Source organism: Ruditapes philippinarum, unplaced genomic scaffold, assembly GCF_026571515.1.
Source record: "Ruditapes philippinarum isolate M1 unplaced genomic scaffold, ASM2657151v2 ctg2365_1_1_1_1, whole genome shotgun sequence".
NCBI lineage: Eukaryota > Metazoa > Mollusca > Bivalvia > Venerida > Veneridae > Ruditapes > Ruditapes philippinarum.
The window spans coordinates 1-10,764 of record NW_026858677.1 but is presented as its reverse complement, the minus strand read 5'-3'; the positions used below and the strand labels follow the sequence as shown (position 1 = coordinate 10,764).

General features: G+C 33.2%; 1 protein-coding gene across 1 annotated transcript; it reads right to left on the bottom strand.

Annotated features, from left to right (window-relative positions):
• Positions 1 to 918: 918 nt before the first annotated feature.
• Positions 919 to 2,031, bottom strand: LOC132753929 (histone-lysine N-methyltransferase PRDM9-like). The gene is made up of 2 exons (XM_060744486.1): positions 1,883 to 2,031; positions 919 to 1,322 (listed from the first exon to the last, which is right to left on the bottom strand). Exons 1-2 carry the CDS (start codon positions 2,028 to 2,030, stop codon positions 1,132 to 1,134), a joined length of 339 nt encoding a protein of 112 aa, XP_060600469.1. The 5' UTR covers position 2,031; the 3' UTR covers positions 919 to 1,131.
• Positions 2,032 to 10,764: the final 8,733 nt, after the last annotated feature.

Sequence of the window (10,764 nt, the reverse complement as noted above, 5' to 3'; positions counted from 1 at the left end):
ATTTTAATTTAACTAATATTATCCTATTTACAGGAGCGTCCACCTAAATTCACATTTACTTTACTTTATATTTTTTATTTCATTTTATGTTTATAATCAATACATTATTTTCTGTTTGGAAAAGGCGTAAAATCAAACAAACAAACAAACAAATACATTATTTTATACACCACCAACCTATAACCGGTTTAAACGCATATACACACCTCGCGCTATACACCTGGCAATATCTACTCGATTAACCGTTACATGAAAAATTACCACACGACTTATCGTGCGTAAAGTAAAATTTAGCAGACGATATACTAACGTAACACACTAGAAAAAGGAGTATTTTATAGACAGTACTGTATTTTTAAAATATAACCAAACTTTACATAGCTCTATGTAAATTCCCTATGCCGATAAAAAAAACCCAGCAAAACTACAAATTTAATATACGTACAGAAAATACCTGTGAAAGGTAAGTTATTTTCCTTTAAATTATCTATCTGTTTACCAGAATGGAAAGATCATATAACTGTGATCTTCTCCCTTTTCTATCCATTCTGTACAGTCATGTCCAATCTATCATATAGTCTTTGGAGTGGGTGGGGGTGCAATATAAAACTGCCTTTTGCCGTTTTTTTTAAAATCCATGCGCTTTAATGGTTAGCTTTTTTAATATACTGTGTGGTCTTTAGTGAGCTATAGTACGAGTACATATGGCAGCAGGACAGGTAAAAAGTCTAAGCTACTCGCCCTGCAGGGTGTCAGTTGTTCCTAAAAAAATTGTCGAGCCCTGGGTCAAGGTCATTTATGACTAAAGATCAATTTCAGTCTGGCCAAACTGAAAGGTCTTGTTCAAAAGGTTTTTGTGTCATTGTCTGTGACTTCCAAGTACAAAGGCAATCCATTGAGAAATAAAAATAATGACCTTAATGCATTATTTTCAGACAGCAACTTCAATGACAACATAACAGTAAGTTAGTTAAGGTAACTATGGAAAAGCTCCAATTTTTTTACACAAAAAACTTGAGCTTTAAAAAATGTTTCCTTTCTCAGATTCAATCTTGTTTTGTTGCAAAATATCTAAACTTTCTTGAAGTGAATATAAAGAAAAATGGAAAATGTCTTGCTTGACTTGAGCAATCACAAAATACCTTTAGCTCTTTTCTTTCTTTCTAAATCTGGAGTCCAAGTTTCATCACTGTCTGAATCAGAACATGTGATTTTATTCTTAGTAGGTAGAGTGGTAGTATGGCTGACCTGGTTCCTTTTTTTCGATTCCTTGGCTCTATTTGAACAACCTTTCATGAAGTCAGGTTTAATTGCAGGCAAACCTAACAAAAATATATATAAAATTATAAGCCTAAATCAAAACACGAATACGCCCATTATAATGCCACCTATACATGTCAACATGTGTAAACAATAAACCGTGAAAGTTATATCCGGCCAATACTTGATAAGTTGATAACAATAACGGGAACAAATTCTGAAAACAATAGTAATAAAGTATACCCAAAGGCTAATGTAATGCAGCAAATGGCGGATGTCACTCCTTGTCTTTCTTTATAATACCGTAAAATTTGACCCTGAGTTTTAAAACTAACAGATTGTGTTCAAATGATAATTATATTCTAGAGGCTATAATATTTGGATAATACTTTAAGATATTTAGATGTAGCAGAAACATTTTCAAAAACCGTTACACAATTGAAAATATGTGCCGCATTCTGTGGCTCCGTTCTCAAGTTCCTACGGTTAAAATGAATGAGTGAAGTGTTGTGTTAGAGGTAGGAAAACTGCATGATTTTAAAGAATATTTTCTTTCACCCTATGATGGGTCCCTGCTGTAGAAAAAATAATTTAAGCCCTGAAAAGTCTATAACAGTCTTACCCATATAAAGCATAATCTCATAATTCTGTGCAATGTTTTTCAGTCTTGTTTGCTGATGAATTCCAATATCATTCAGCTCATGTTGACTGAAGTACCGAGAAATATCAATATCTTTGTCCAGAAACTGGTTCAGATCCAGATTCTTCATGGCCTCCTATGGAAAGTAAAATACGTGATCATTTAAACATATTCAACAGTGATTCCCACTTGGTTGACCATTCAGTCGCAGGGCCAATAACACTGTGACAGATGACTGGAAAAAATAAGCTCAGTAAATAATGCTCATAATGGTGAGGTCAGAGAAAATTACTGCTCAGACATTATATGACCAAAGAAATTTCATAATGGTAAAGGTCAATACACTGTTGAATAATATAATCTCAAAGAAATTTCATTGGTAAAGGTCCATACACTGTTGAATAATATAATCTCAAAGAAATGTCATTGGTAAAGGTCATTACACTGTTGAATAATGTAATACGGGTTTCGATGCGCGCCCCTTTTTGGAGATATGCTAGAGGACTGATAAATAAAAATCCAAGATTTAAATTTTGAAAAACATAAGTTCTTTATTCTGTGACAGTCAAGATGGAATATATATATTTTACAATACATAATAAATAATTATAAGAATCATTCAGTAATTGTAATATTTAAATTAACAAATACATGATATGGGTAATTTAACAATAACTCGCTTTGCATGTGAGAAGATACCGAGATCTTGGTCGATGATAAAAATCCTTAATCAACCGATACTTATAAAATGAACTTTAAATAGCTTTGAAATGAAACTGATGACTGAGTAAAAGAGTATTATCTGAATATCTAAAACCAACCATATCCTTATAAATTATATGAAAAATATTACTTATGGAACAATTTATTAATGACTAAAATAGAAATATTTTATTTAAAAATTTATATATATAAATATCTTGAGTTAACATTTCTTATAAAGTGAAAACTTAATGTTATACATGTACATTATCTTATGACATATTAATTTACTTCACAATGAGAAATATTCCAAGATCTCAGTTATTTAAGTTATAAAATACAATGTATATTTAATATGCAAAGTATTGAAAAATCTGCAAAATATATAATTAAAATATATTTGAGAGAAACAGCTTAAGATAAAATAAAACATATTTCTTACAGTGAAACATTGAATGAAAAACAGCAGATATAGAAAAATAAGTAACTCAACATACCTGATAAATAAAAATCCAAGATTTAAATTTTGAAAAACATAAGTTCTTTATTCTGTGACAGTCAAGATGGAATATGACTTCACAGAATTTCTGACCAGTATATATACATACAAGAAATTGAACAGATTTAATCATAAAGGAAGATATTGACACATTAAAAAAGGGAAAGGAAATAAAACAATCACATATTCAATAGATATGTGATGGCAGATCTCATAATTATTACCTAAGGGCCTTAAATCCCTTGATCATATAAAATTATTGTCACCTAGAACCATTAACATCACTTTATATTTACCTTTAAGCAGGATATATTAATTTTGCGTTTTAATCTTAAATCTTAGTTATAATTTAAGCTTGACACATTTAACGTGAAATGTAACAATAGTTGAAATAAAAATAATCAAGTACACAATTAAATGAAAATAAGAAAAAAAAATAAGTAAGAAAAAGAAGTTAATATTTATATATAAATTATACATTAAAGTATATGTGCATTAACTGTTTAAGGCTTCCGAAACAAAAAATATACAAGACAAATTTAGATTATAATAACTGCCCAGTCCCCCTTAACTTTGGTCCCAAAAGTTGGAATAGAAATACCTGTACAATTAAATGAGATAATGAAACTGGGAAGAAATATATACAAAGATGTAATACAGTAATATACATGAATATATACAAGACAAATTTACATTATAACAATGAACTATCAATTAGTTCAGAGATAAATCATTTGTTTTCCTATTGCAAGAGTAAGAACTAGATATTGTAGTTTCAAATTGATGCAATGCATAGTCTCGGTAGAAGGGTCCACTTGCCTTAGTAAAGAGATTACTTGTTTTTGATTGTTCAATGAACAAACAAAGCATAACAAAACAATGTTTGTTTTTTTCTTATTTCCGGACTTTGTCCCACATTCCCATGTCATGGCAGTAGAAACCTTCATTAAGACATTGACTCATTCAACATGATTCGTGTGACACAAAATAAGAGGGATCAATATCTTTATAAAAATAAAATTGTAATCTAATATATATAAGAAAAACAAAAACACACTTACACAGACAGATACACACAATATAGATGTAGCTCAGCCGGTTTAGATGGTGGCCAACCATCTTATAGCACTATTAGACAACAAAGTTAATTTGTTAGGCTTGGCTTTGCTACATAAACATACACTAAAAACATGTACAAAACAGGGATATGATTTTTTTTGTTAGGAACAGTGGATTATATAAAAATATACACAAATATACATAAATTTATTCATTTGATCCCAATGTGTTCTGCATCTCATATGTTTTACTGCGGGTTTACATTCCATGCTGTGAAGGCTTCCTATTTGCTTTCCTGATGAGATAGTTTTGAAAGTCGTCAAGATGACATTTATCCATATGTATCCATTCTCTAGATCCTTCAAATTGATAATGTTTCTTACCATTGATGGACCTATCTTTGATGAGTGTCCCTGAAAATAAGTCCTCACCATTGGTTTCTTTATCTCCTAAAGAGAATCCAGCATTAGTATGTGCTGTTTCAGACTGCATAGGTTGATGCAACACTTGTTCCCTAGCAGGTGGAATAATCTTGGAGAGTTTAGGTTTGGGCTTGACATGGAGTTTCAGTCTTGCCGCATTTACCAAACCTTTCAATGGCAATTGAGTCTTTATGTCTATCAATCGATAGGTGAAATTTGGTCCGCATTGTTGGATGAGGTAAGGACCTACATGTTTTGGCATGAGCTTGGGTGAAACTCCTTTCTTTGATTTCATATTTTTCAGAAGAACCCAATCACCTGTTTTAAAGCCTGGTTCCTTTGATTTTGCATCATGCCGTATCTTTGACTTCTCCTGAGATATCTTGAGATTGTCTCCGGAAATTTGCCTAGCTACGCCTAGGTTCCTGTACATTTGATCAAAGAATGATACTCCATCTAATCCCATTTCTGTTTTTTGGATGAGAGAAGTATCGATGGGCAGGTTCATTTCTTTTCCAAAGAGCAAGTAAAAGGGTGAGAATTGTGTTGATTGGGTTGATGGTGACATACGTATTGGCATCATGGCTGCAGTAAAATGGAAGGCCAATTGTTTTGTTCATCATTAATGTATGCCCTAAGGATCTGTTCCAGTGTGGAATTCAGCCGTTCACAGGTTGAATTTGTCTGTGGATGATATGCACTGGTGTGATGTCGTGTTATATCAAACATCTCACACAATGCACTCACCAACTTGGACATAAAGTTACGTCCTCTATCTGAAACAAGAACCCTTGGAGCACCATACCTAGAAATAACTTGATTAAACAAGTGTTCGGCAACTGTACTGGCTTCCATATATTTGATAGGTATTGCTTCACACCATTTACTGAAGCTTTCTACAACAAGAAGAATGTATTGAAAGCCTTCTTCAGATTTTGGTAGAGGACCAAGAATATCTATATGCCATCTATCCAGAATTTGATCAATTGGCATGCTAGTAAGAGGTATACTATGTGGATGCCTGTCAACTTTAATTCGTTGACAAACATCACATTCACGAACATGATTTACCATATCCTGATAATAATTAGGCCAGAAGTATTTATATTTCAAAGCCGCAAAAGAACGTTGCTGTCCTAGATGACACCCTCCTGCAATACAATCATGATAGCTAGCTAGGATGTCTTTTCGAAATTGTTTAGGCACAGCTACTTGGTAAATTGTTCGTTCTGATTTGCCACGTGACTCATAGATATGGTATAATACTCCATCCAGTAGCATGTAATGGTTCGCTTCTCTAACAGTCTTGTCAGCCAATTTGTTGTCCTCGGGATGTTCTCCTTTCTCTAAATATCTATAAATGAATTTAAAATCTTCACATTCTTGTTGGTGATAATTCTTGTTGGTGAATACCCATTTCAGGTTTTTCCCAGAGTGGTTTTGATCGGTTTCCTTCTTCATCATTTTGTTTACTTTCCACTCCATTACTTTCAATATCTGAGTCATCTTTTTGTTTTGATTCCTGATGTTTTCTTGATTTAGAATCTTTTACAGAATTATTTGAATTTGGATTATAATCTACATTAGTTATTTTGTCTATACAACCCTCTTCATTTTTAGATACATGGATTCTTGCTATAGCTGGATTTAAATTATAGTTAAAGAAAATTTCAATTCTTTCTGGTTCTTCTGAAACCTCCTCTGTAAAAGACCCATCCGCCATATTATTTATTTGAGTATCTGGTTCGTCTTGTGTTACCTCTACAGATGAACCTGACAAATGAGTATTATTTACATTTGCCATGGGCACTGTTTGTTGGATTTTCTTTAAGGATTGAGGATCTTTATAAACAGACACACTTGGCTCATCAGAATAGACACGACGAGACAAGGCATCTGCATTCTGATTTGCAGATCCTTTCCTATGGACGATCCCATAGTTATATGCCTGCATCTCCATATACCATCTCCCAAGTCTACTTGAGGTGTCTTTGACTTTGTACAGCCATATTATCGCCTTGTGGTCTGTGTATATCTTAAATTGCCTATGTACCAAATATTGTTTATATGTCCGAATACCTTCCAAAACAGCTAGACATTCTTTATCCGTGACACCCCATTTCCTTTCACCAGTACGTAGAGCCCGACCTCCGTAACACACCACCCTTTCTTTTCCATCAGACCCTTTTTTGACTCAAAATATAGGCCAAAGAAGTATCCGAGGCATCAGTGGTGAGTATGAAGGACTGGTTCATGTCTGGATAATGAATCATCGGAGCTGTAACCAAAGCATGCTTCAATTCTTCAAATGCTTTCTGGTGTTTATCCTCCCATATAAACTTTCGGTCCTTTTGTAATAGCTTATTTAAGGGAACTGTAATTTTTGAGTAATTTAGTCAAATTTTCTGTAGTAATTACAAAGTCCTAGAAATGAGCGAAGTGATCTCTGGTTAGTTGGAGTTGGAAATTCATCCACAGCTTGAGTCTTTTCCTTGTCCACCTCAACTCCATGTTTTGAAAGAATATGTCCTAAATATTTAACCTTTTCAAGAGCAAAGTGACATTTTTCAGGTTTTAAAATAAGATTAGCAGTCCGAAGTTTTTGGAAAATGAGATCTAAATGAATTAAATGTTGATCAAAAGTTTGGCTAAATACCAGAATATCATCGATAAAGCATAAGGCCTGCTTCCAATTCATAGTCCCAAGAACTTTTGTCATAAGCATTTGGAATGACATGGGGGCGTTCTTCAAACCAAACGGCATTCTGTTGAACTCATAGATACCTGAAGGAGTTATAAATGCCGCTTTGTGGCGTGCTGTAGGGTCCATTGGCTCTTGCAAAAAACCTGAAGCCATGTCTTAGGTTGAAAAGTATTTAGCTTTTGAATCACCTATACAATCAAATACAGACTCTATCGTGGGCAAAGGATGAGCAATACTTTTTGTAATTTTGTTTAACTTCCTATAATCTATGGCAAATCTATATGAGTTGTCTCGTTTCTTTACCAACACAACCGGACTATGCCAAATGGAGCTAGATTCTCGAATAATCTTACTATCAAGCATTTTCTGTACCTCTTCATCAATAACTTTTCTCTGAAGAGGATTCGGTCTATAAAAAGGTAATCTTACTGGTCCTTTATCAGGCTCAGTATCTATTGTGTGACTATACATTTTTGTTTTGCCCAAGTCATTCAGAGAAGTAGAGAAAACATCTTTATTCTGATTTAAAAAGGATGCCATTTTTGCTTGTTCATCTTGTGTCAAGTCAGAATTAGAAAGGTCAAAAATAATTTTGTTCTCACTTTGCTCTTGAAATTCAATGTTAGTACATCTGAGGTTAGCACAGTTTTTATCATTAGCACATGTTTCACTATCTGATAGATTGTTATCATTGTTAGTGTCAACAGAAAGAATACAATCACTTTCAATTGCAGTCAAAGTTCCTATAACAGTATCAACAGGCAAAAATACATTTAGCACCGGCAAGATTCATATTATAAAGTGAGGTTAAGTTGGTTCTATCAGGAAAGTGCCATTAACTTTACTACGAGAAACTTTGACATGGATGTCTTTCCTTAAATTAGCAGGAATGCAAGTGCTATATAGAACTTTCGCTAAACCAGCATCGGACCTTGCCAGTTTGATTCCTATGGGATTGTCATTTTTGTTTTTCAATGTCACTAAGATTTTAGAAAAATATAGTGTCACTCCATGTTGTTGAATAAAATCCATACCAAGAATTATAGGATATCTAATGCCTGGAATAATATGGAATGTGACAGGAAACTGAGTTTTTGAAATAATAGCATTAGTTTGAAGTTTTCCTACAATTTTATGTTTGGCCCCACCAACACCTGACACCTCAGCATATTCTGATAATTGCACATTTGACCCTTTCAATGTAGAATTGTTTAGAAATGACTGAGAAATGCATGAAATTTCTGCACCAGTATCTAACAGACATTGAATTTTCTTGTTCCAAATGTTGCAAACAATAGTATTTCTTTGCAGCCCAGACATAATTGCAATTAGTGGTGACTTTTGAATTGTAGCACTACTTGAAGAGTAATTAGATTTGAATGTTGTCTTTCTGTTAACGTTTTGATTCACCATGCCTTGATTGCCAGTATGCCTACCCACAGGTTTCCTGTAAGTAGGCACGTTTCCCTAATGTACATATTGGAGATGACCAACCTCATTACATTCATAGCAAGTAGCCTTCTTCTGACCAGGACATACATTGTTATAAAAGAAACTACAAAATCTAGCCTTACCATTGCAGTGAGGACATGTATGCTGGTTTTGCTGATAACTGTTTTGCTGATGAGGTATGTGCTGCTTCTGAGGATGTTGTTGTGATTGCTGAGCTTGAATCCGATTTTAAGTATCCTTGACCCTTTTAGTGAAGTTTTGCTGCGATCTATCCCCTTGGTTGACTTTTCCGAAATTTTGTTTTTCCGCAAAAACCCCCAAATTTTTCTGTTTTTAAATCTCCAGGGCCTTTTAATTGGTTAAAAAATAAATTTTCCCTGCATACAGTTTGTAAATTTTGAAGTGTTCAAGAGCATAACTGGTGCAAGCCGGGCGAATTCCCAGACTTTCTAAAATTTTGAAACACGTTTTTCTTAAAACATTTTTGGTTCATTGATTTTAAAATTTGGACGAAGATGAAAACCCTTTTTATGAAAAGTAACTTTTTTCCCTGTGATTTCACAGTACGAATAATAAAGTTTTTTTTTTTTTTTGGGTTTTACGCCCCATCGACACAGAAAGGGCATACGCGACTTTCAGCAGGGTGAAGGGAAAAGACCCAGGTGCTTTCCGGCATTTTTTCAGCACAAACGGGCCCCCTAGTAAAACCCACCATTTCCCGAAGCACTGGATACTTCCCACATAAAAAACCCAAAGTCCGTGGGTTCGAACCCCCACGTAAGGGGCAATGTTTAAAGTAACACCTTAACCATCCCCACGACGCCCCCAAAAAAATAAAACGAGAAAACTAAATCAACATTTCTAGGGGTATTGTTCAATAAAGGAATTTTCACCTTATAAAGGGGAAAAACGGGAAAGAGCGCCTTTTAAATGGGAAATTTTTTTGTTGCTCCTTTTTTGCCAGACGTAAAGTCCGGCTCACAAAAAGGGAAATTTTAAATCGTACATTTTCCGTCAAGTTTTCCCACAAAAAGCCAAAACTTTTAAGCAAAATCAACACTTTTAATACCTTTTTAAACCCCGGAGGCTTCGAAAGTTACTCAGATAACTGGAGATTTGTCTTGTAGACATAGTGATTAATGATGTAGTGGCTACCTGTGGCGCTGTGACTGTTGGCAGAGAACTTGTTGATGATTACGCCTTGGAGGGCGGATTGGAGTAACTGGAGATGAAAATGATTATCCACTTCGAAGGTATTATCGGTTGACTGGATCTGACATCGACAACCACTGTTACCCACCACTTGTTATACGGGTTTCGATGCGCGCCCCTTTTTGGAGATATGCTAGAGGACTGATAAATAAAAATTTAAAACATAAGTTCTTTATTCTGTGACAGTCAAGATGGAATATATATATTTTACAATACATAATAAATAATTATAATAATCATTCAGTAATTGTAATATTTAAATTAACAAATACATGATATGGGGAATTTAACAATAATATCTAAAACCAACTATATCATTATAAATGATGTGAAAACTATTACTTATGGAACAATTTATTAATGACTAAAATAGAAAATTTTATTTTAAAATTTTTTTTAAAAAAACATTTAGCAACATTTTTTTAAAAGTGAAAAATTTAAATTTTTCATGTACTTATCCTAGACAAAAATTTACATCACAAAAAAAATACCAAGATTCAGTATTTTAAATTATAAAATACAAGATTTTTTTAATACAAATCGAAAAATCTCAAAATAATAATTAAAAATATTTTAAAAACAGTTAAAATAAAATAAAAAAAATTTTTTACATGAAACATTTTAATGAAAAAAAAAAGATTTCGAAAAAAGTAAAACCCAACAACCTGAAAAAAAAAACCAAGATTTTAAATTTAAAACCCATAAGTTCTTTTTCTGGACAGTCAAAATGGAATAGACTTTACAGTATTTTTGAACCAGTATATAAAAATACAAAAATTGAAAGTTTAAAACATAAAAGGGGGGAATAAATTAA

What these genes read in the sequence shown, in the direction of transcription:
- LOC132753929 (XM_060744486.1), bottom strand. Translation starts at nt 2,030, where the DNA reads ATGAAGAATCTGGATCTGAACCAGTTTCTGGACAAAGATATTGATATT. An exon ending in TGAGATTATGCTTTATATGG is followed by an intron (nt 1,323 to 1,882) that starts GTAAGACTGTTA and finishes TATTTTTGTTAG; the next exon opens with GTTTGCCTGCAATTAAACCT.